This window comes from Chiloscyllium plagiosum, chromosome 12 (assembly GCF_004010195.1).
Source record: "Chiloscyllium plagiosum isolate BGI_BamShark_2017 chromosome 12, ASM401019v2, whole genome shotgun sequence".
NCBI lineage: Eukaryota > Metazoa > Chordata > Chondrichthyes > Orectolobiformes > Hemiscylliidae > Chiloscyllium > Chiloscyllium plagiosum.
The window spans coordinates 50,589,409-50,614,762 of NC_057721.1; the positions used below are offsets into that span (position 1 = coordinate 50,589,409).

The following is a 25,354-nucleotide window of genomic DNA, read 5'->3' on the forward strand; positions in this document are numbered from 1 at the left end:
AGAACTTGAAGCAGCTCAGCTAACAATGGAAAGGTTTGCTTACATGTTTATTTACTTAAAAGTTGTGATGTATTTAAAGTTAGTTCATCAAAGTTCAAACTTTAATGATAAGAAAGATGGTCAGACAGATTGTTTATTAGTTGAACTTGCACCTGAGGTTGTGGCTGGTTCCTTCGAGCAAATAAGGTTGGCAGTTGCAGTCCATCTTGCTATCCAGTAGCAGCTTGTACACCTGGAGCTAACTAGACTGTTATATGAAAGTTATACATTCTTTGTGTCCATGTGATCATTTCACGAACATCATTCAGGTCTTAAAAATAGACATTTATGATATCAGTTCTCAAGAAGGGTCACTGGACTAAAATGTTAACTTCTGCTTTCTCTCCACAGATGCTGCCAGACCTGCTGGATTTTTTCAGCAATTTCTGATTTTGTTTGTCTGTCTATTCTGTCCATAATAAAAGATCTCTTTGCTACCTGTGATTATTTGAGTGGATGAAATACTGATGGGAGAGGTTGGGATGTGGGAGCTGTGACAGATTAAACTAGTGCTTGCAGTCTGATCATGATCACTTAACAAGAATTCACAAGGCTTTTGTTGGGCTCTTTTGACTAAATGTTGTGTCCTCTACAATAGCATCACAGACCTGGGGGGGGGGGGGGGGGGGAGTCCAGAGCTCGAGGATTTAGGTTTATGGCGAGAGAGGAAAGATTTAAAAGGGACCTAAGGGGCAACTTTTTCACGCAGTGGGCGGTGCATATGTGAAATGAGCTACCAGAGGAAGTGGCAATTACAACATTTTAAAAGGCATCTGGATGGGTATATGAATAGGAAGGATTTGGAATGATATAGGCCAAATGGTGACAAATGGGACTGAATTAATTTAGGATATCTGGTTGGCATGGAGAGTTGGACCAAAGGGCCTGTTTCTATACTGTACACCTCAATGACTCTCAGCGCAAAATACCAGGCTCACAGGAAAGTAATGATTTGGAGATGCCGGTGTTGGACTGGGGTGTACAAAGTTAAAAATCTCACAACACCAGTTTATAGTCCAACAGATTTAATTGAAAGCACTAGCTTTCGGAGCGATGCTCCTTCATCAGGTGGTAGTGGAGGGCTCAATCCTAACACACACAATTTATAGCAAAAATTTACTGATGTAACTGAAATTATACATTTAAAAATTGATTGTCTGTTAAGCCTTTCATCTGTTAGAATACCGTGGTAGTATCACTTCTTGCACATTCACTTATTGGAAGTTTCAAATTACACACAATTCAGGCGAAAAATTGCTCTTTCTTCCACTTTGGCTTTAATTTTATTCATAAAATAAAAATGAAACATTATTGTTTGGTGTTCTTTTATAAAATATTTAAAATGGCACATTTTCACACAAAGGGTGTTGGTTAGCTCAGTTTGCTGGATAGCTGATTAGTGATGCCAATAGTGCGGCTTTAATTTCTACACTGGCTGAGTTTACCACAATGGTTTTTTTCTTCTCATCCTCTCCTCTAGTCTGAGATGTGGTAACCTTTGGATTAAACCACCACTACCAGTTGTCTCTCTCCAATGTCCCCTGGCACTATGGCGATTTTATCTTTATTTCGTACATATATATTTAGCTTAATTTGGCTCTTGGTTTGGGTCCTTCTGCATTTTAAATGTTGGACAATATGTGTGCATGCTGAAAATATCATCATGCTTTTGGTTGGTTGATTCCATGTTAGAAAATAGTGCAGTTTAAAGTTACCTGTGTAACTCCAATGCCCAATACTGAATTGGAATCTCAGCCTTGATACCTAGGCTGAAGCTCTGGAACCAGACTTGAAACCACACCTTCAAAAGCAAGAGCCATGTTTGACACATGATGAGAAATGCAATTAAAACTGTTACAGAGGTCTCTGACTTATGAATGCTTGTATTTAAAAACACAATCCCACATAGGTGTATTAATATTAACTTTAGAATGATATTTCCTCGTATTTACGATAGACTATATTATCCTGCATTGTGTTTCAACTTGCGTACAAATCGACTTAGAAATGGACTCCAGAACAGAATCCATGTGTAACCCGGGGACTCCTGCACATTGCAAAGCTATTATCAAAATCTGTTTTATCCGATTATGTGGTGAAAATTTGACTTTTAGGAAAAAATGTAAATTAACTTTCTTCTCTAAAATATGGTCTTTGTTAGCGAGAAGCCTTATTAATATTTTGACTACCAAGTATTTGTGCAAAAAAAAATCTGCATTTTGTTCTATTATCATGGGTGTTCAGCACATCTCCAGTATCTTCAAAATTGTTATGCAGTTGCAGGTCTCACCGAGTCCATTAATGAACTTTAAAAGTCTGAATATATGTTTTATTTTACTGAGTTTTATCCGCTGTAATTGGTATGCTTTTAAATGAGTTTTTCAGCTGTGCCAATAGAAGTGAAGCATTCAACTAATGTTGCTCTATCGTCGGGTCAGTCCATAAAACTACCTGACAGTGTTACTGCTAAAATCAAAATCCAGCCTTCTGACAGTTGTATCAGTGGTTATGGAAAAAAACTTATTGGCCTTTAATTTCCAACTTACCTGAATATGGATTGCAGCAGCACGCAACAGTAATGAATAGCCTTGAGAGAAGGAAGTCAACTTTGTGGGATCAGCTTTCTAAGTATAGGTTGTCGATAGGGAGTGGAACAGTTGGCACTTTCATTTAATCATATTTGAGTCTCACTGTTCATTATACATATGTATTAACTTGTATCAGTGAACAGCACTGTACAATAAAAAAATTGAAGACTTCAGTTCTTTACTTTCTAGTGGGACATGGGTGTCGCTGGTGGACCGGCATTTATTGCTCAGCCCTAGTTCTCCCTTTTGAAGGTGATGGTGAGCTGCTGCCTGGAACCACTACAGTCCGTTTCTGATAGGTAGACCACAACTTTCTTGGAGAGGGAATTCCAGGATTTTGATTCGATGAACCTGAAGGATTAGCAATATATTTCCAAATTAGGATGGTGAGAGGCTTGGAGGGAACTTGACAGTGGTGGTGTTCCCATATATCTGCTGCCCTTGTCCTTCCAGATGGGAATGGTCGTGGGTTTGGAAGGTGCTGTCTGAGAAGCTGTGGTGAATTTCTGCAGTGCATTTTGTAGATGATATACATTGCAGCTATTGAGCATCGCGGGTGGAGGGATTGAATACTTATGGATGTGGTGCCAGTCAAATGGGCTGTTTGGTCCTGGATGATGTCAAGCTTCTTGAGTGTTGGAGCTGCACCCATCCAGGCATGTGGGAAGTATTCCATCACATTCTTGACTGTGTGCCTCAAAAATGGACAGGTTTTGAGAAGTCAGGTGAATTACTCGTTGCAATATTCCTAGCCTCTGACCTGCTGTTGTAGCCACTGTAGATATATGGCAAATCCAGTTGAGTTTCTGGTCAATGATAACCCCCAGGATGTTGTTAGTAGGTGATTCATTGAATATCAAGGTCTCATGATTAGATATTGGAGATGGTCATTGTCTGACATTTGTGTGGCACAAAGTTTACTGGCCACTTGTCAGCCCAATCCTGGATATTGTCCAAATCTCGTTGCATTTGAACACGAACTGATTCAGCATCTGAGGAATAGTAAATGATGCTGAATATTGTGTAATCATCAGTGAACATTCTCACTTCTAATCTTACGACAGAGGGAAAGTTATGTATTTATCAACTTTTTGGTGGAAAATAAAATACTTGCATCTAAGTCTTAGTAGTAGCCCAGAGCTGAGAGATTGTAAATGAAAACTTAGCGACATATGGAGCGTTGTCTTTAATGGAGGCTGTTGATGAAAGTAGAATGGGCCTTGAGGTGCATTATGGGTACCAATATTGCTGTGACCTACTTGGGAAAATGCACTGATTCTCATGCCCATCATTCCCAGGGTCACTGTGAAAGTTAATGATTTGGTCAAAGCACTCCGTCCCCAATTTTTCCTGTCTGTTGGAATCAAGTTAACAGAAATACTGATCAGCTTCCTGTATGTAATAAGAACTATGATTTGTTAATTTACTTTTTTAATTCAGTCATTGAATGTGAGCATTAGTGGCTGGGTCAGCACTTATTCCCATCTCTAATTGCCCTGAAAAAAAGTGGTTCAGAGATACCTCTTAGAACTGCTGCAGTCCATGTGCTCTAGGTAGACCCATAATGCTGTTAGGGCAGTAATTCCAGGATTTTAATCCAGCAAAACTGAAAGAATGATAATATATATATCCAAGTCAGGATGGTGTATGGGTTGGAGGATAATTTGCAGGTAGTGTTTTTTTTTCATACATCTGTTGTCCTTCTAGATGATAGTGATCTTGGGTTTGGAAGATGTTGTGTAAGGATCTTCAGTGAATTTCTGCTGCATATCTTGTAGATGGTATACATTGCTGCTGCTGAGCATCAGCAGTGGAGTGACTGAATAGTACTACATCCACAATCAAATGGGCTGCTTTGTTGTGGATGATATTAAGCTTCTTGAGTGTTTCCTAAGCACAAGTAAATGGGTATGAACACTCAGCATATGATTGTAATAGTTAAAACTCTAATCCATTTTATAACCCCTTCAAACATCCAGACAAACAAGAAAAAAAACCTTGGTTTTAAAAGTGGAGAGAAAATCTTGCGACAGCACTGTGCAATCTATCAGTCCGTAGGTTCATTGAGATGTTCCTCTTGCTTGCCATAACTTGGAGTTCTTCAATCTCCTGTCTCCAGGTTCTTTCACAGGAGGCACAGGTTGTTTGGCACACTAACTAAAAAAACTTTTACTTACTGGGTTAAAGTTGCTTCCAGCAACTGGTGGAAAAAAGTAATTTGCTTTCTTCAGGTAGTCTTACTGAACAAGGAGAGACACAAACCTGTGCCTTCAGAAGTCCATACTCCAGCTGTTCAGCTGCTCAGGAACTAATCAGTATTGTCATATTTAGTTTGTAGTACGATAAGCAGTTGTCAATCAGCTACTTGTTGCCAGCCACCTCTCACTCTGTACGTACACTGTCGTGCTATATGTCAAAGAACAACTTCCACCTACTTCTAGAACAAAGCAGCAATGTCATTGCCACATACAATGAGTTTCAGTAAGTGGGTTTTAGAAGTGCAGCAATTCTTTGCACAGTGCTTGGTTTTAAAACTGTCCTCTTTTCGTTTAAGTCAGCACTCCAATATGGAAAATAAAATATGGTCTTAACATTATACAGAGCAATGATCCCTGAGAAGTAGTTTAGTAATACTTTTTTAAGTAATTATTCATTGTACTTGGTTACTGGAAGAAATTGCATTTATTGAGAGACCGATTTTGCAAACATTTGGTCTACTTTTTTGAGGTTGCATCAACCAGCCTCCTGATACTTGTCTATTAATAATTTCAGAATGTTTAAAAGTATGTGGACCAACATTTCTACCTTTTTTTGATTGGAGAAAGCATGGCATGTATGGTACATGTATGAAATGAGCTGCCAGAGGAAGTGGTGATGGCTGGTACAATTACAACATTTTAAAAGGCATCTGGATGGGTACGTGAATAGGAAGGATTTAGAGGGATATGGGACTAGATTAGGTTAGGATTTTTGGTCGGCATGAATGAGTTGGACCGAAGGGTCTGTTTCTGTGCTGTACATCTGAGCCTATATAGGTAAAAGGTTGGGAAATAGAGATGTGGTTCTTTTTGTTTAGAAAAACAAGGATGATTTGGAAAAATTATAAAGTCTAAACAATATCAGATATGCTTGTACTTTATCGTTTCTTTTATCATATCTATGATTTCCAAACTAAAACATTTCCTTTTATCTATACTTGCGCTTCTCTTTTATATAGTAGACATTCCCCCATGTGGGAAATAAATTTCATTTACCTCATTTTTTTAAAATGTAAAATGAATACATTTCCCACTAAAACTTAAAGTACTAAACCAGAAATAGAAACTGAATCATTCTGTTCAAAGTCCTACAAGACAGGAAACTGACATCAGAATTTTCTCCTGGGTGTTTTTTGTATTTTCATGTTATGGGTCTGATTGTTGTGACTTTCAATGGACTCAATTCTTAGACCAGCATTTGTGTTTAAAAACTTTTTATCAATGCTGTATTTTTTGGCCATGTTTTGTACATTTAGAATTACATTGTCACAGTAAATAATTGATCACTTGCAGTCTCCTCAGGACTCTTAATGAAAATGCAGAAACGTGTCAAAAAAGTTATTGTGCATGAGATTGTTATGGAAACAAATGACTTCCCCTTTTTTTTTGAAGAAAACACTATTGATTCTGTCAGTGTGATACGACAGGGCATTAAAAAAATGACAGATTTTCAAATTAACTTCCTTTGCTGCCTCTTCTGAATTTATTTTACTTTTCATAAAATATTTACGTTGGAAATACATTCTGGTTATATGTTTGCATTAGATGTGACACATTATTTCACTCACTTTTCCTTCATTGTAGTAGACAACATCATGACTCGTTGAGGTAGCATACTGGAAATCAAGCCTCGTTATTTCTATAATTGTCAGGAATGTGAAAATTTGGTTAAACCAGCGAATTGCCCAGTTTTGCCTAATTGTCTAATTCAGGTCAAGTGAAGTTTTTTTAAACCAGGAAATACCATTTGTTGTAATCCAATTGTTTTTAATGAACTGCAAGAAAGGACTATAAATTGCTAACTTACAACTGCATAACTAAAACACTTTTTAAAAATTCTCATACACATACAAACAGACACACCGAGATAAGACACTGGTTTTCTATGGATGTGGGGAAGAAAAGTCAAAGAAGCACAATTTTGACCTCAGTTTGGATCACAGACTTCTACTGAATTCCTTTCTACTGAATTTTTCCTATTGATGAGAGGTTGTGGATACCTTGATTCTCAGTCTTGTGCTCACTTGTTGGAGGATTCATCTTTTCAATGGCTGCAAAGGTAGCTCTTTTCCTTTCAATAAAGAAATTTACAGAGAGAGCAATTTAGACCAAAGTAGAGAGAGGATGGCTATCAGATTTTCTGTTATTTCTCCTCACAGGAGGAAGGCAGAAAGAGACTGAGTTGCTTTCTATTTGGAGGTTTGATGTTTCTGCTCTGCTGTCCACCTACCAATGTGTAGCAATTGTCTAGAAGCCAATCATGTGGTTATTAGAATGCTGAGCTCTCTTGAATCTTCAACGGCTGGTCATTTGAAGAACCAATCAAAGGGCTGTCCCTGGGTAAAACTGCTGTGAAGCGTGCACGTCATTTGAGGTTTGTAACTTCCTCCTCCACTGCTTGAATAAGGCAACATTGTATATGCAAATCAAATGTGTTTCAGTAAGTTGTATTTAAAAAGGTAATATCTCCTCCTCAATTTCTTTGGTTTAAATCAACATTTTATGTCTTTTTTTCAGTCTATGGTCAAAAAAAAAGACTTTACAACAATGAGGCTAATAAGAGATTTTAAGAAAATTGTAGAATGGTTAAAAAGCAAGAATCACATAGTAGATGAAAGGGGTAAACAAAACTCAAAAATTGAAGCATGTAACTTTTCCTCATTATGGAAGGCACAGGAGGCTTCAGGAAACCTACTGTGGTTTAGATCCAATGAATCCCTTACGATTCCTTAAGTAGGAATCGGGCTTTTTTTGGATCTGATAATGTGCAGTGAGGCAGGTTTAATACATGATCTGAGAGTTGAAGATTTGCTAGGAAACAGTGAGTATAACATCTAGAACTCAGCATTCAGTTTGTGAGAAACCTGGGTAAGAAGCAACTGAACTAAACAAATAAGAGAAATTAACAAAGCATGAGGGCAGAGTTAGCTGGTGTGGACTATGTAATAAATTTAGCAGAAAAGACAGTTAAGGAAAAAGTAGCAGATGTTTAAGAAAATAGTTTATGATTCACAACCATATATCCAAAGGATAGGGGACTAAACCAAAATGGTTAATCAAGGAAGTTAAGGATAACATCAAATTGAAAGAAAAAAAACTTATGAGAAAAAGATTAGATAGCAAGAGAATTGGAAAATGTTAGAAACTAACAAAATTTGACCAAAATTTAATAACTAGATTTGAAAACCACTTTGAAGGTAAACTAACATTCTGTCTGGTTATATCACTACCTGGTATGGGAACTGTCCCATTCAAGATCGGACACGGTTACAGAGAGTGGTGAACTCGGCCCAGACAAAAAGGCTAACCTCCCATTTATAGAATCCATCTACCAGGCCAGCTGTCAAGGAAAGGCCACCAGCATTCTCAAAGATCCATCCCACCCTGGAGATGTTTTTCTATAACCTCTACCGTCGGGGAGTGTGTACAGAAGCCTGAACACATGCACCCTTTGGTTTTGAAACCGTTTCTACTCTACTGTTGTCAGAATACTGAATGGACTCACAAACTCTTAACATTCGCCTGTACCTGTGTTTTGTTTTTGCTGCTGTTTACCTATTATTTACTTACCTATGCTACTTAACTTTGTGATCTTCCTGCATTGCTTGCAAGACCAAGGTTTTCACTGTACTTTGGTACATGTGACAATAAATTCAATTCAATTCAATTCAATAACCTATATTATCAAACAGGTAGCAAAAGTTTATTCTATCTATGAAAAGATAGAGGGCAACATGGAATAGGCCCCTTAGCACACACTTAGAATACTGTGAACAGTGTTGGTCTCCTCAGGGAGGATATCTGGAGAAGTTTCTCGGTTTGTCCTGGGAATACAGGGTTTTTTTTAAGCAGTAGGTTGTGCTTGTACTCATTGCAGTTTAGAAGATGGAGAGGTGATCTAATTGAAACATGCACAATTCTTCAGGGACTTGAATCTCGCATCTGGACCTAATCATTGGACTGCAGATCAATGACATGTTAAAGGCAGGAAAACTAATAAATTGGTTGATGTCTTTCTATTCCTCCTGTACCATGAACACCTATTGTTTGTGTGGCTATTACTTGTTGAACGGAAAAAAAAATGTTCATTAACATTGCACTTTTGTTATAGTGGTCAGTAAGTCTCACCAACCCTTCTTACGTAAATGCTTTTTTTTTTTGAAAAAGCAGTATTCCATCTCCTGCTAGTTGGTTGAAGCCAGGAGAACAGTGGCATTGGTTGTCTGACAACTCCACGAGGCTATGTTTTAAGACCGAGCCCATATCTAACTCTATGTACATAACGTACAGTATTCGCACTTTTGAATTCAATGGAACTGAATGTTTGGTGACATACCATGTCTTATACGTTGTCTATATCCAAAATAACTTCTGCATTTTAACTTATTTTACTTAGTTTGTCTGTTGGTTGAAGACTGCTTGTAATGTTAAAGGCTTAGAGGATTGAAGAAATGATACAATTATATCATTTTTTACTGTTAAACTTTCCTAAAATGGCATTGTTTTGTGTTCTGAAATGTGCACTTTTGTATTTGCACATGTACAAAAAACATAGCAGTCTGACTATAAGATGTGAAGCAGTTAAGTGCTCTTGCCTTAATGCTGCTGATGGCATTTTTTATAATTTCTCATCATAAAGGCTGGGCTTCCTGTCATTGTTTTCCGTTTGAACTTCAAAGATTATTGTGAGAAGCAATACAGATGGCTATGTTTAAAAGTCCGTTTAATAGGGGTCATTTAAAAATAGCTCTGGTGCTACTGCCCATGAATTGAAAAGATAATCCAGCCATGCGAGCAGACTGCCTTTACTGGCTGAGCATCTTATCAGCACGTTGTGTGAACCTAAAACTCCCAGCAGTATATGACAGCTGGATATATATTTAAAACAGAATCAGTTTATATATACGCAACACATGACAGAAATGGATTTAGATAGGGGTGTGAACAGGATGCATCAGGTGAGGGTGTAACTAGAGTTACATGTTGGCTGTCAAAGAAAATAAATTGTAAGCAAACTGTGTGAAATCAACAACTACTCTTTCGTCGTCTTGTTCACTTGCAGATTAAGATATCTCTTGTGTTATCAAGATGTCAAGTGAAAATTCTGGGCAATGATGACCATAGTTGCACTGAGGTTTTTCAGACACTTTCTTCCATATGTTGTGATAGCAAAGGTGAAGACTGTCACTGGGAATTAGTGTACCTTTCCCTTGTGTGCAGGTGGAGCAGCACTTATCTGATGCCCACCAACATGCTTTTGGTACAAATCTATACGTGCACGTTTTCGCACTTTTGCAAATTAGCTACCCCTATGCTATTTCTTTATGTTTTATTTTGTATAAGGCTTAAATTTTGGAACACACTCCCTCAAGGCAGCAAAGGTGAGATCATTAATGTTTTGTATGGTAGAGAGAGACTCTTGTTGGGCAAGAGAATCAATGGTTATTAGGAGGTGGATGCAAATATAGAATTCCAAATGCAAGAAGATCTGCCATGACCATATGAACAGGCTTCAACAGGCTGAATGGCCTCCTCCTGCTTCTAATTCATATGTTGAAATAGAAATTGCTAATCTAATGAGCAAATTTAACCTGGCTAATTTGTCTCCCTCTATGGTCATTAGAAAAAAAGCCATCACTTTTTCCAATAATCCTGTTCAAGGATGTTATTACCTCCTGCAGTAGGTGGGACTTGATTTGGGTCTCCTGCTACAGAGGCAAGGGTGTTACCACTGTGATACATGTGTGTGAAGAGCCGTAGGTAGTTATGCCATCAGCAAACATTTGTCCATAATTTACTCTCGGATTGGCATACTACAGCATGGGTTCAGAGAAAATCCATCAGCTGCAGTCTTTGTTCTCACCTTAATTCAGCCTTGACATTAAGACAGAGTGCTACATGAAAGGGTAAGGATAATTGTTTTTGTATCAGGCTAGTGTCAACTGAATAGGGCACTAGGGATTACTAAACAGTGGCTCAAAGGTTTTCCCGAGCAGTCACAAAGAAAGTTATGATTGGCAAAGTATAGTGATTAAAGTTGCTGGATATTACTGCAGAAATTCCTTAGGGAGGTGTGCTTGGCCTCACTCATTTTTTTTTTTTTCTTTTTTCGCTGCTTCATCATGATAGAGAAGGGCAGATTACTGATGATCTTATACTGTTCAGTTCCATGCACGATTCTTCTAATAAAGAAAAGGTTGTGAGAGTGTATAGCAGAATATGGACAATAATCAGGCTTAGATTGACTTTGATTCATATCATCTATTGTCAAATAATGGCTGTCTCTATGAAAAAAAATCACACCTTCCTCTGGTTTTTAAAGTACTACTATTAACCAAAATTCTTGGCCATCAACATCTGGGGGGAGGGTGGGGTGCATGTGGAGGTCACTAGTAATGATAGCCAAAATCTTGGATACAAATCTTACCATGGGAGCATTATCAACTGGAGGATTGCAGTGATTAAGAACATTTTGGGTTAATGAGCAATAAGCAAGAGATGGAACATAGCTAGCAATTTTACCGAAAAGGAAGACCATGCTGAAACATTACAACTTGCATCAGGACAAATGCAAGAATGCCAAATGGCCCATGATCACAGCATTTATACGATAGGAGAAATGCCTGCTGATTAGTTGGCAAGTTAATTCTGGATGAGGCATTGCCATGGAGAAAATGAAAGAGAACAATATCTTTCCCAAGTTCTAGGGTATTTCAAAATGTGTGTATGGCTTAAGCATATTCTATTTGTTGATTTTTTTAAAAAAGGTAGGTAGGTTCTTTTGTTTGAAAGTATTTCACTTCTATACAATGTAAAAATAAAACCAAAGTAATAAATTTCACTCTTCATCTTCAATTAGTCCCTAGTGTAGTAATAGTACACTCGGTATTATTCAACAAATGCTAACCAATCACAGAATAACATTTTGTTTTGGGTTTAACAGCCGTGGTTTTTGTTTTTTAGTCTATGCACCATGTATCATGGACAACTAAAGAAACTGCTGTTAGATTTGAGCAATGAACAGTTGGGACAGTCAGGAGAAAGTGAGGACTGCAGATGCTGAAGATCAGTTGGGACAGTCAGCCCATATTCCTGCTGTTACACTGTCACTGAAAGTCAGACATGATGTTGCTCAATTGTGTGGCAGGCGGACCATCTTTCTGTACTGATGGCAGTCTGTCAGTAGAAAGTACCACTCTCATTGCTAATGCATTGTAACAGTATAAAACAACCTGCTTTATGTGAGTCTATACAGTAATTTTGGTTAATTGAGGCTCAACTTCTTTCTGAAGCTACTTTCTCCTCCCTCCCCTGCCCGGACTGAAGTTACAGAAGGTTCAGGAGAGTGCAAGAGAAGTCACTTTTTAAAGTCTGAAAGGTGGGGTAGTCTGTGTATACACTGGTGCTGACATCACTGTGCTTGGAACATGGCGACATCAGCAGTGAAAGCTGTTGTGACCAAATGACATCACTGGTCCTGTGAGTGCAAGTTCTGGCAGCCATGTTATCGGCCATTTTAGCATTGAGTGATTAATCTGAATTATTTCCTGTTTATGAATACTTTTAGTTGACACCGTAAGGAATATCCTTCAGTTCCAAAGAAGAGTCCTATTGGATTAGAAACATTAACTCTGTATCTCTCTCCAGAGAGAGATGTCCAGATATCTCGAGCACTTCTTTCTTATTTCAGATCTCCAGCATGTGTAGTACTTTGCTTTTATAATATGGTTAATGTTTCCTCAGATTTTTTTCAAATCACTTGGATTGTAGTGGTCTAAAAGAGAGGCCCACAACAACTGTGCGTGACCAGAGGGGCACAATGAATGTCACTGATGCTGGTAGCACCTATATCTTGAGACCAAATTTTATTTTAAAATTTTATGATAATTAAATCCAATAGCCTAAACCTAAATTTAGGTATGAACCAGGTAATTGAATGAATGCTTTATACTTCGCAATGTAAGGGACCTTAAGTGATGTATATTTGACAGACTAACGCTGAAGAATGGATTGAAATGATGTAGAGAAACTGCTGTTAAGGAACATTATTGGGCGCGATGTATCGCACTTATTTGACATTATGTAAAGAACACAATAACCAAGGTGCTGTATGCTTTTAACTGCATGTGATTATATACTGCCTTCTAATTTGACTAGAAGTTGTCATCAGTAAGTGAGGTCACTCAATTTTATTTCTGCCTGTCTTTCATTTTAGGAGAGTTCAGGAGATGCAGTGCCAACCATGGAAGAAAAGCCTATGTCAGTGGCTGCATTAGCATCAAAATTTAAACAAGGAACGAACAATACCTTAGAAAATAATGAGGTAAGCATTTAGATTATTTTATGAAATTAATGTTTGCTGCAAATTACTTTATTGCAAGTATATTGAACATTCAGCAATAATAATAATGGCTCCATCATTAATAACAAAATTATAGCAAAAAAAGTTTGAAATTCCTTATTCTATTTTCACAAATGGATTAACAACGTTCACATTTTACACACACGTACTTCATTTGACCTTATTAATATATAATAGTATATGACATTTCACTCTTCTTAGGAAATGTATATCTTTTAAAAATAAGATAAATAATTAGTCAGTTCTAAATCACACATCCGTACAGGTCATTTATAATTCCATTGCAGTTCAAGTGGTTTTTAACATTTTGGTATTTTAGCAGCTGAGAACTTTTGCGATTTCTCTCTCCTTTTACAATATTCTCTCTCTCTTGGATTTTCCCTTATTGCACTTCCCTTTCATCCCTTGCAATACTAGATTCACCATGTATAGCAATATTCTATTTTTTCCCCCCCATTACCTGTTGTTGCATCGGCCTCTCTGATCTCTCTTATTTGTGTCAATCAATCTTTGTTACCTTTCTTCTAATTTGGTTTATTATTTGAAGAAGGTCAACAGAGCAAGAGAATATGCAATAAATGGTAGGATACTGAGAAGCAGAGGAACAGTGCATCTGCACAGACCTCTGAATGTGACTGAACAGGTAGCTATGATGCACTTAAAGTTTGGATACTTGTCTTTGATTAATTGAGACATTGTGTATAAGAGCTGGAAGTTATGCTAGAACTGTATAAAACGCTAATTAGGCAAAAATTCACAACATTCAAAAAGTACTTGGATAAGCATGTATACTGCTGTAATCTTTAACGCTACAGACCAACAGCTGGAATATGGGAATAGGCTGAATGGTCATTTATCAGCTGGTGCAGCGATGACTGGCTGAGTGGCCTCTGTCTGGACTGTAAGTTTGTCTGGAATTTTCTTTTAATTCTTTATGGCCCAACTTTCATTGCTCAGCGCGGCGTTAAGGGTCATTGTAAGTCATGTGGGTCTGCAGTCACATGTAGTGACATGTAGTCACATGTTCAGAATTGGCTTGAAGATAGGAGACCACCCAAGGTTGTGGTGGAGAGGTGTTTTTCGGACTTGAGGCCTGTGACCAGTGGTGTGCCACAAGGATCAATACTGGGTCCACTGCATTTCGTTGCATATATAAGTGATTTGGTTGTGAATATAAAAGGTATGGGTTAGTAAGTTTGCAGATTATGCCAAAATAGGTGATGTAGTGCACAGTGAAGAGGATTATCTCTGAGTACAATGGGACTTGATCAGATGAGCCAATGAGTTGAGGAGTGGCAGATGGCGTTTAATTTAAATAAATGTGAGGTGTTGAATTTTGGTAAGGCAAACCAGAGCAGAACTTATGTGCTTAAATGTAAGGTCTTGAGGAGTGTTTCTGAACAAAGAGACTTTGAAGTGCAGGTACATAGTTCTTTGAAAGAGGAGTTACAGGTAGGCAGGGTGGTGCAAAAGGCATATAGCACGCTTGCTTTATTGGTCATAATATTGAGTATAGGCGTTGAGGTGTCATGTTCTGGCTCTACAGGATATTGGTGAGGTCACTTCTGGAATACTACATACAATTCTGGTCACACTGCTATAGGAAGGATGTTGTTAAACCTGAGAAGGTACAGAAAAGATTTTAGAGGGTAATGCTGGGACTGAAGGGTTTGAGCTACAGAGAGGCACAATAAGCTGGGACTTTTTTTTTCTTTGGAGCATTGGAGACACAGGGATGAACCTTTTTAGAAGTTTTATAAAATCATAAGGGCATGAACAGATCTTTTTCCTAGGGTGTGGAAGTCCCATTCAAGAGAGCGTAGGTTTAAGGTAAGAGGTGAAAAATTTAAAAAGGGCCTGAAGGATAACTGTTTCACGCAGAGGTGATGTGTGTCTAGAAAGAGCTTCCAGAGGAAGTGGTGAAGATGGGTACAATTACAATTAAAAGACATCTAGATGGGTATGTGAAAAGGAAGAGTTTAGAGTGATATGGGCCAAATGCTAACAAATGCGACTAGGTCAGATTGGAAGGCCTGGTTGGCATGGATGAGTTGGACCAAAGTATTTGTTTCTGTGCTATGCCTGAAGTTAAACAGAGTGAAAATGAGGTTGAGATAAATTAGAACACAATTGTAAGGTGGAGGTAAGCTTGGATGTTAAAATCCTGAGATTGTATGAAGAAGGAAGGTTGGGGGAAGTAAACAGGGTGACTGCTTTGTTTTGATGGTATGGATTGTAACAAGGCAGTAATATTTAAAGAGGACCTGAGTTGTGCTGGAGAAGCATCCGGAGATGTGAGAGCAGTATGCAAATCTTGCATTGGCTTCGCATTTAAACAGTATTCAGAGATGTGGAAGTGTTTTTATTATGAAAGTAGGAATCAAGTATCTTGGAATTAAATTGTTAGCAGAGGCATCAAGTCACTGGAGAAAGTCAATTTCATGCTGGAAGATAGACATGGGGTAATGCCACCAATTCTAAAGTGATGTGTTATTGATTATGTTTGTGAATGATGAAGAAGCTATACTGAAGAACAGTGTTACCAGACTCAAACTTTAACTGTATCTTGCTCCACAGATGCTGCCAGACCTGCTGAGCTTCTCCAGCACTTTGTTTTTGCTGTATTTTGGAAGAACTGAAAGGAGTTTAATACTTCATTATACAGCACATAGCATCACTTACTACATGTGAAGTTGTGTCGAGAGGATGTTTTTTTTTCACCTAAAGGCAAGCCAATGCTGCCTGAAGCATTGCAAGAAAGACAAGTTCAGTTAATTTCCTGTTTCTAAATATTCAAAGTTCTGCATCTCTCTCATTAGTGTCACTCGATTATGGCATTCTCTGTTGACTCAGCGGGTTATAGGTTCAAGTCCTACTTAAGGACTCAATTGTGTCACTCTAGGTAAGTGTTTGAATGCAATGCTGAGGAAGTGCTGAAGAAGTACCATTCTTTAGATGATTGTTAAACTGAGGCTTGTCTGGGTGAATGGTAAATATTCCATGGCACTATCTGACAAGTGCAGGAAGTTCCCTGTGTTGTCTCAATTAACAACTCCCTTTTAAACCAACGCCACTAAAAATAAGTGAACAATTTATCTCCTTGTTCTTTTGAGAACTTGTTGTGAAGAAAATGGCTATTCTATTTGTTCACACAATGTTTAATCTACCTGTATCTTTATTAGAACTGTGGTTTTTTTTAGATTTTGATATCACTGGCAAGGCAATACAATGTGTTATCTATCCTTAATAATTTTTTCGCATCAGGTAGTGTAGACTGGATTCTTTATATTAGTGAACCAGCTGGGCTTTTCCAAAAATCTGGCTGAGTTTTAGTAATTTCCTGGGTGTACAGCTCAAATTACCGAACAACTCTGATCCATTTATGACTTCCAATGGGAATGTTTGGCCTGCGTTTGTGGTTGTGCATCATGATTGCCATGATTAAACTTTCTAGAGTTATTGACAGTGATGCACTTTAGGACATTCTGAAACTTATTTCAATGCAGCTATGTTCCTTTTTCCCTTAGAAACCGCTCAAGAGACCAGTTCGGAAAAAGCCTCCTAGCTCACTGCCTTTGTGTGGGATGAAGAATGACAGTGAAACAGACCGTAATGCAGATGAGGTAAAATAATCATTTGAAAGCATCTACTTGCCTTTTAAAATAATCCTATAGTGCCAATTCTGTAGGTAATATGAAACCTCAAACCTCCTGAATGAAAGCTAAAATTCTAATGAACTGTGATCACTTAATGCATATTTAAAATCAACGTTGTAATTTGAGTCTCATTTCATTTTTCATATTACATGCTTCTCAACATGCTACTTCTTTCAGAAGTCATCAGTTAATGACTCCAACCGTCCACCAAAGTTGAAATTGAAGACTTCCTCCCCGCTCATTGAAAAACTCCAGGTGTGTTTCTGAGAATATTTGCCACTTCCTGTAACTGTGGCTTATTATGTGCAGAGTAATGGGTGTGTGGAACAGACTGTTAAGCATTGAGATAGTAAAGCAGAAGAACAACACAAAATGCAGGTAACAAAGGATCCATCAGTGTCCGAAGTAAAAAGGTGGGCTATCATTTCACATAATACACCCTGTTGATGGAGAAGGATTTTGGAAGACGACTGAACGTTTTCACAGGGAGAAGACTTTCAGAAAATTGTCTTCTCCTGAAGAGGATAAAGCAGTTTAAATAACGTTAAGAGTCGCAATGTTGAACTTTTCCACAGCCTAATATATAATTTATAATTTATAGTTTATAATTTTTCAAAAAACACCATAATTATTAACTTATTCTTTATCTCAGCCTTTGGTTATGTTTTACAAAGTAATATTTAATTTGATAAAGCTTGAATTTTACAAATATTCAGAACTGCCAAAGTACATGTTTTTTATATAAACTCTGCATCTCAGACTGAAAGCTGCACACCTAGTTTTCGGAGCAATCTGATTGCAGCTTGACATTTTCCAGTAGAAAACTCTACTCAACTTCTGATCATAACACTGAGTTTTGAACTATATCTTTATTATTCTCTTAAGATCAGAAACTAGAGACTGTGGAGGAACAGTGTGTTTTGGGTTCATGAACTGAAATTCTAAAAGCTATTAGACAGATACAAAATCTAATTAATGCCAATAGAATATAACCTTTTTATGTCTTCTGTTTCTCATATAGGCCAACTTGTGTCTCTCCCCGATTGCTCTCTTGCCTGGCGCTGGTCCAAAGAGTCCATTAAAATCTTCCTTCTCACCTTTTACTAGTCCTGCTTCCACACCTGATAGTCCTGGAACACGCTCCCAATCTAGTGAATCTGATGGAGGACCAGTTTCATTTGACCAACCTGCAGAAAGGGAACCTTTGCACAGTCTGCACAAGGTAAAAATGCAGTAACAGTTTTGAGTGGTTTTAATAAAATTTAAAATTGGTGAATGTGGAATAAAAAAAAAAGCTATAAATAGGAGCTTACAATAAAAAACTGTTCTGTGGTGGCTAGAATATTATAACCCACATTACATAGCCTGGTACAAGCTGCTGATTTCAAGAATTTGAAGCAGAGCTGCAAAGATACAAAAATGTCAAATAAAAATAGGTAATGCCAGAAATACAGGGCAAGATTATCAGTACCCAAAAAAAAGAGATCTTAGTTATAATTGGGACTATAGGGTAGATTTTCCATACGATTGCATTTGCAAACTTAGCAGAGCACAGTGAAGAGGAAGGAAAGGACTGAGACAAAAACTTGTTATTTTCTGTGATAACTTTGGAATGCCTGGGGCTTCTTGATGGCTCTGACTTGAACTCGAACATGCTGGGGGAGTTAGGATCTGGAGGTACATGTACATTGGCTTTTACTGAGCCATGCACAAGTGCAAAATAAAATTTAATATCAACTGGTGATGTTAGTCTCCAGCAGATGGAAATGCAGTCTACATAAATGATTTGGAAGAAAATGTAGCTGGTCTAATTAGTAAGTTTTCAGAAAACACCAAGATTGTGGATGATGAGGAGATTGTCATAGGATACAGTAGGATATAGATCAGTTGAAAGCCTGGGCAGAAAAATGGCATATGGAGCTTAATCCAGCCAAATGTGAGGTGATGCATTCTGGACGGTCAAGTATAGATGGAAGTTATATAGTGAATGGCAGAACTATTTGTATTGATTTGCAGGGGGTCTGGGTGTGCAGGTCCACAGATCACTGGAACTGGCAGTGCAGGTTGATAAGGTAATAAAAATGGCCTATGGCATGCTTGCCTTCATTGGAAGGGACATTGAGTATAAGGACAGACAAGTTGTGCTGCAGCGTTATAGTCCTTTAGTTAGGACACACTTGGAATATTGCATACAGTTCTGGTCACCACACGATTAGAAAGATGTGGATGCTTTGGAGAGGGTACAGAAAAGTTTGACCAGGATGTTGCTAGGTATGGGGGATCTTGGCTTTGAAGAGAGGTTGGATAGACTGGGTTTGGTTTCAGTGGAACACAAGAGGTTGAGAGGTGACCTAATAGAAGTTTATAAGATTGTGAATGGCATGGATAGAGTGGAAAGTATGAGGCTTTTTCCAAGGGTGTAGGGGTCAATTACTAGGGGACACAGGTTCAAGGTGTGAGGGGGAGAAAGTTCAAAAGAGATATGCAAGGTACGTTTTTCCACACAAACGGTGGTGAAACTTAATCGAGTTTTTTTGAAGAAGTAACAAAGAGGATTCGATGAGGGCAGAGCAGTCGATGTGACCTATATAGACTTCAGTCAGGCGTTCGATAAGATTCTCCATGGAAGACCGGTTAGCAACGTTAGATATCATGGAATACAGGTAGAACTAACCATTTGGATACAGAACTGGCTCAAAGTCAGAAGACGGGTGGTGGTGGAGGGTTGTTTTTCAGAGTAGAGGCCTGTGACCAGTGGAGTGCCACAAGGATTGGCACTGGGTCCACTACTTTTCATCATTTATGTAAATGATTTGGATGTGAGCATAAGAGGTATAGTTAGTAAATTTGCAGATGACATCAAAGTTGGAAGTGTAGTCGACAGCGAAGACGGTTACCTCAGATTACAATGAGATCTTGATCAGGTGGCCCAATGGGCTAAGAAGTGGCAGATGGAGTTTAATTCAGATAAATGCGAGGTGCTGCATTTTGGGAAAGTAAATCTTAGCAGGATTTATGTACTTTATGGTAAGGTCCTAGGGAGTGTTGCTGAACAAAGAGTTCAGCTTCATAGCTGCTTGAAAGTAAAGTCACAGGTAGATAAGATAGTGAAGGTGGCGTTTGGTATAATTTTCCTTTATTGGTCAGAGTATGAAGTACAGGAATTGAGGTCATGTTGTGGCTGTACGGACATTGATTAGGCCACTGTTGGAATATGGTGTGCAGTTCTGGTCTCCTTCCTGTCAGAAAGATGTTGTGAAACTTGAAAGAGTTCAGAAAAGATTTACAAGGATGTTTCCAGGGTTGAAGGATTTGAGCTCTAAGGAGAGTCTGAGGCTGTTTTCCCTGGAGCATCGGAGGCTGAGGGGTGACCTTGCAGAGCTTTACAAAATCATGAGGGACATCGATAGGATAAATAGACAAAGTCTTTTCCTTGAGGTGGGGGAATCCAGAACTAGAGGGCATAGGTTTAGGGTGAGAGAGGAAAGATATAAGAGACATGAGGGGAAACGTTTTTTCACGCAGAGGGTGGTACATGTATGGAATAACCTGCCAGAGGAAGTGGTGGAGGCTAGTACAATTGCAACATTGAAAAGGCATTTGGATGGGTATATGAATAGGAAGGGTTTGGAGGGATATGGGCCGAATGCTGGCAGGTGGGACTAGATTGGGTTGGGATATCAGGTCGGCATGGACAGATTGGATCAAAGGGTCTGTTTCCGTGCTGTACATCTCTGACTCTGAGTGCCTAGAAGGTGCTGCCAGAGGAGGTAATGGCAGCTGACACAATAGCAGCATTCAAGAAGCACCCAGACAAATACATGAATAGGAAAGGAATAGAGGGATATGGATCCTGTCAGTGAAAGTAGTTTTAATATAGAACGACAAAATGTGTCAATATAAGCTTGGAGGGCCAAAGGGCCTGTTCCTGGGCTGTATTGTTCTTGGGAGTGATAAAGTTACACTTCATTTTGAACAATTTGATTAGATTGGAAAAATAACAGAATTGAATATGGTAGACATAAAGAAACAATTTCTTTTGATAGACAAATCTGGAGTAAGGGAATAGTCTCTGACCTAGTTTCCCCACCTCATGTTCCCCAATCCTGCACAGCCAACTTCTTTCTTTCCCAACATCGATAAACCGGACCATCCTGGTAGACCCATACGTTTCAGCTGATTTCAGCCCCATTGATCTCCTTTCTTCCTATCTTTGGCACTTCTTCTTTCCTCTCCTCATTCAATTTCTTCCCACTAACATTCTTGACTCTTCTGATATTTTGTCAGTCCCATAATTTCCAGTCCCTGGCCCCAGCTGCCTCATCCACCTTCATCATGGATGTAAAGTTCCTCTCCACATCCAGTGTCCTGACGGCTTTCTGCTCCTTCCTTGAAGGGAGGTCTGAACTGTCACCATCCACCACCCTCCTTCATCTGGCTGAACTCGTTCTCCAAGTAAGAAGTGAGCCAATGGATCTCTGCATATACCCGTAATTTACGAAAGTCCAACTTGCAAATGTTCATACTTAAAACACGATCTCCTGCATTGGCCTTAAAATCCAAAGCACAGCAGTTCAGGCAGCATCCAAGAAGCTTCGAAATCAACGTTTCGGGCAAAAGCCCTTCTTTATTCCTGATGAAGGGCTTTTGCCTGAAATGTCGATTTCGAAGCTCCTTGGATGCTGCCTGAACTGCTGTGCTCTTCCAGCACCACTAATCCAGAATCTGGTTTCCAGCATCTGCGGTCATTGTTTTTACCTCTTAAAATCCAAAGACCCAACGTACAAATATTTCAGGTCTCAATCTGTTTTAACCTGGTTTCAAATACTTGCAAATGGCTGCATATCATTGTCTTGCATTGTGTTCCATCTTGCAAGCAGACTCCAGAATGGGAACCCATTTGCAACCCAGGGACTGCCTACAGTCTACAGTATTAACTGCTTGCAATGCTACTTCCTCTGTGTTGACAAGACCAAATGCAGATTGGGTGACTGTCTTTCAGAAAACCTCTGCTCGGTCTTATAAACATGACCCCAGCCTTTCACTTGCTTGCCATTTCAATAGATTATCTTTACCTCATGCTCACGTTTGTGTCCAAGGCCTGCTGTAGTTTTCCATCAAATCTCAACACAAACTTAAAGACAAACAGCATTTTGTTTTCTGCTTGGGCTCATTACAGCTTTCAGGATTGCACATGGAGTTCAGCAACTTCAGAGTGTGAACACTATCCTCCAGTATAGATACACTCTGTTCCCTCACCATTCTGAGCCCCTTCCCATGTCTTGTTTGCATGGCTTCACTCTTAGCAAAGCCAATCTATTCTCTACTATTCCCACTTACCATTACTATCTAATTCATTTCTATATCTCACCTCAATTAACATCTGCGTTCTGTCTTTTTTTCTCGGCACCTTCACGATCTGTTCTAATTACTCCTCCTCCTTAGTCATCACAAAAAAACTAATTTTCCAGTATTCTTCAGTTCTGAGGAGGAGTCATATTGGATTTAACATTAACTCTGTTTCTCTCCACATGATGCTACCAAACCTGCTGAGGTTCTCCATCAATTTGTTGTGTTTTATTTCTGAACAAAGGAGTACAATTTTAAGATTAGAAGCTGCTTATTTTGGACTCAAATTAGGAAGACTTTCTAATTTAAAGATAATCTGTGTCACACTCCCTGAAATGAGCCTGGGTGCTGGGTCAATTCACATTTTCAGAATTGAGGTTAGTGTATTCTCTCCCAGTCCTGTGATATCATTATTTTGCAAAATAATAGATATGGACAGGCAATCACCAACAGGCACTGACACCTGTTTGTGAATGATGATTGATTTCTTGATCCCAAATTTGTGTTTTGTTTGGTTTGACCTGTTAGAACCGGGTACGTGTGTCATTGAAACGACGGCCACCCAGCAGGAGATTTCGACGATCAGCTGCTGAAGATGCAGTAAACTCTGACTCTGCAGAAACAGACACATCTCCTAAAAATGCAGAACCAGAGCAGAATGGAACACCAGATGAGGAAAGCAATGATGTTTTTACTGATGATGGAGTTCAAACCGATGATGCAACCTCTAAGAATTCCCCTTCGCCTAAAGAAGACTCTCTCCCCTCACCAAAAGAATCTTCTCCTGAACAAGCATCCGAGAAAGAGCTCGATCACCTCTCATCTTCTCAAAGCCAAGAATCTGAATTGTCTTCTGATCTAAGCCAATGTGAGCACATGGAAGACAATGCTAGCACTACAAAAGAAACTGAGGAGTCTTCAAACAAGGACAATGAGGCTTCTGCCAGCAGTGATCACAACATAGCAGGAAGTGAGACTGCAGATTCTGAGAGCTCTAAAGAAGAACCCAAAATTGAAGAAGTGAAAGCAATTGATATTCAGCAGCAGAATTCCAAAGCAGAGGTAGGTGAAAGAGGTTTTATTAGAGCAAATAAATCTGTATGGATTCTAGCAGTAACAACAATCAATTTCTTTACAATCTTGAGGCTATTCTCCTGGGAGATACTGAAATGATGTACCAAGCTCAGGTCTTCAGTACTAGTTTGACCATATGTCCTGCTGCTGTGCCTTCAACCTTTAAGACAGTTTCTAATTTTTATGCACTTGGGCCATTTCATTTTGCGTCACATTGGCATTGCAGTGATAGCACATTGAGTGGGGGAGCAGAGTTGTATCAGGTAATTAAAATGTGCTTTTAGAATGTGTTGTGTAATGCTTCCTATTAATGAATCAAAAAATGACTAGTCCATAATGCCTTGTGACACAGCCTCAAACTAATGATTTAAATTCCTCTGTGCTAGTTTCTGTTACTAGCTGCGCAAGTGATGCTGGATACTTTTGAGAATCGGGACTTATTGTCACCATGGAGACTGGTGTTCTGAATTGCCCAAAATAAGAAAGGACTTGCATTTGAATCATACTTAATAATTTCCTTAGGATATCTCAAAGTCTTTTAAAACAATGCATTACTTTGGACTGCAGTCGTGTAGGAAATAAACAGGGAATGGAACAAACATCTATTGTTGGTAAACCCCAAACTACTGGTTGGATTATAAGGCGAATTCCCTGATTTTCATTAAATAGTTATGTGGGCTATGTTAAATTTAGAGTCAAAAAGTGTGGTACTGGAAAAACTTAGCCAATCAGGCAGCATCTGAGGAGCAGAAGAATTGACGTTTCGAGCATAAGCTCTTCCTGATCTTCAACCCCAGGGCATCAATGTGGTCTTCACCAGTTTCCTCATTTTCCCCTTCCCCCATCTCACCCCAGCTCCAAACTTGCAGCTCAGCACTGTCCCCATGACTTGTCCTACCTGCCTATCTTACTTTCCACCTATCCACTCCACCCTCCTCTCTGACCTCTATGCTACTATCTCCCCACCCCCATCCTCCTCTCGTTTATCTCTCCACCCTGCAGACACCCTGCCTTTATTCGTGATGAAGGGCTTTTGTCCGAAACATCAATTTTCCTGCTCCTCTGATGCTGCCTGAACTGCTGTGCCTTTCCAGCACCACGCTAATCTAGAATCTGGTTTCCAGCATCTGCAGTCCTTGTTTTTACCTGGGTGTCTTTATCCAACAAGTCACTGAGGGTAAGCACTCAAGTGCACCAGATGGTGAAGAAGATTAATTGTATATTGACCTTCATAGCAAGAAGATTCGAGGAGGATGCAGGAAGACTTGCTACAATTTAAGCATGTGGAGATTTTGGAAAGGGTGTATAAGAGGTTTACCAGGATGTTGCCTGAATTGCAGTATATTATCTATAAGGAGAGATTGGACAAACTTGGATTGTTTTTCCTAGAGGTGAGAGGCTGAGAGGTGACCTGATAGAAATATATGAAATTAAAAGGTATGGATAAGATGAACAGTTGGAGTTTTTTTCCCGGGGTGCAGATGTAAACACTAGGGGGTATAGGTTTAAGGTGAGAGAGAGAGAAACGATTGAGATGCATGAGGAAGGGTTTTTATATAGAGGTTGGTAGATGCCTGGAATGTGCTGCCATGGTAGATGCAGATACATTGGTAACATTTTAAGAAGTATTTAGACAGACACATGAAAAGATGGTCTGTATCCTTGTACACCCTGTCAGGCAGACCTGATTTAATTTAGAAAGGCGTCATGGTTGGTACAGACATAATAGGCCAAAGGACCTGTTCCTATGCTGTACTATTCTATGTTGTAATTGTATGGAGCCCAGGTGAATCCACACCAAGAATATTGTGTTCAGTTTTGGTTGTCTTATTGGGGAAGGAAGGATATGAAGATTGGTGGAGTTGTGGATAGTGAGGAGGGCTGTTGTCAGCTGCAAAGGGACTTAGATATGATGCAGAGCTGGGCTGAGGAGTGGCAGATGGAGTTCAACCCTATCAAGTGTGAGGTTGTCCATTTTGGAAAGACAAATAAGAATGTGGAATACAGGGTTAACGGTAGGGTTCTTGG

The 25,354-nt window shown here is 39.0% G+C and overlaps 1 protein-coding gene across 4 annotated transcripts in view; it reads left to right on the forward strand.

Moving 5' to 3' along the window:
• The window catches only part of zgc:153184 (uncharacterized protein LOC751652 homolog), a 65,267-nt gene that overhangs the window by 33,283 nt on the left and 6,630 nt on the right, over window positions 1–25,354 (forward strand). For 3 of the 4 annotated variants that reach the window (XM_043701033.1, XM_043701031.1, XM_043701034.1), the window contains exons 2-6: window positions 13,101–13,208; window positions 16,775–16,870; window positions 17,081–17,158; window positions 17,925–18,125; window positions 22,781–23,314. In XM_043701033.1, coding sequence (XP_043556968.1) covers window positions 13,101–13,208; window positions 16,775–16,870; window positions 17,081–17,158; window positions 17,925–18,125; window positions 22,781–23,314 — 1,017 coding nt within the window. Of the gene's footprint in view, window positions 1–7,158; window positions 7,260–13,100; window positions 13,209–16,774; window positions 16,871–17,080; window positions 17,159–17,924; window positions 18,126–22,780; window positions 23,315–25,354 lie in introns of those variants that run through there. The other variant, XM_043701035.1, reaches the window with a different exon arrangement.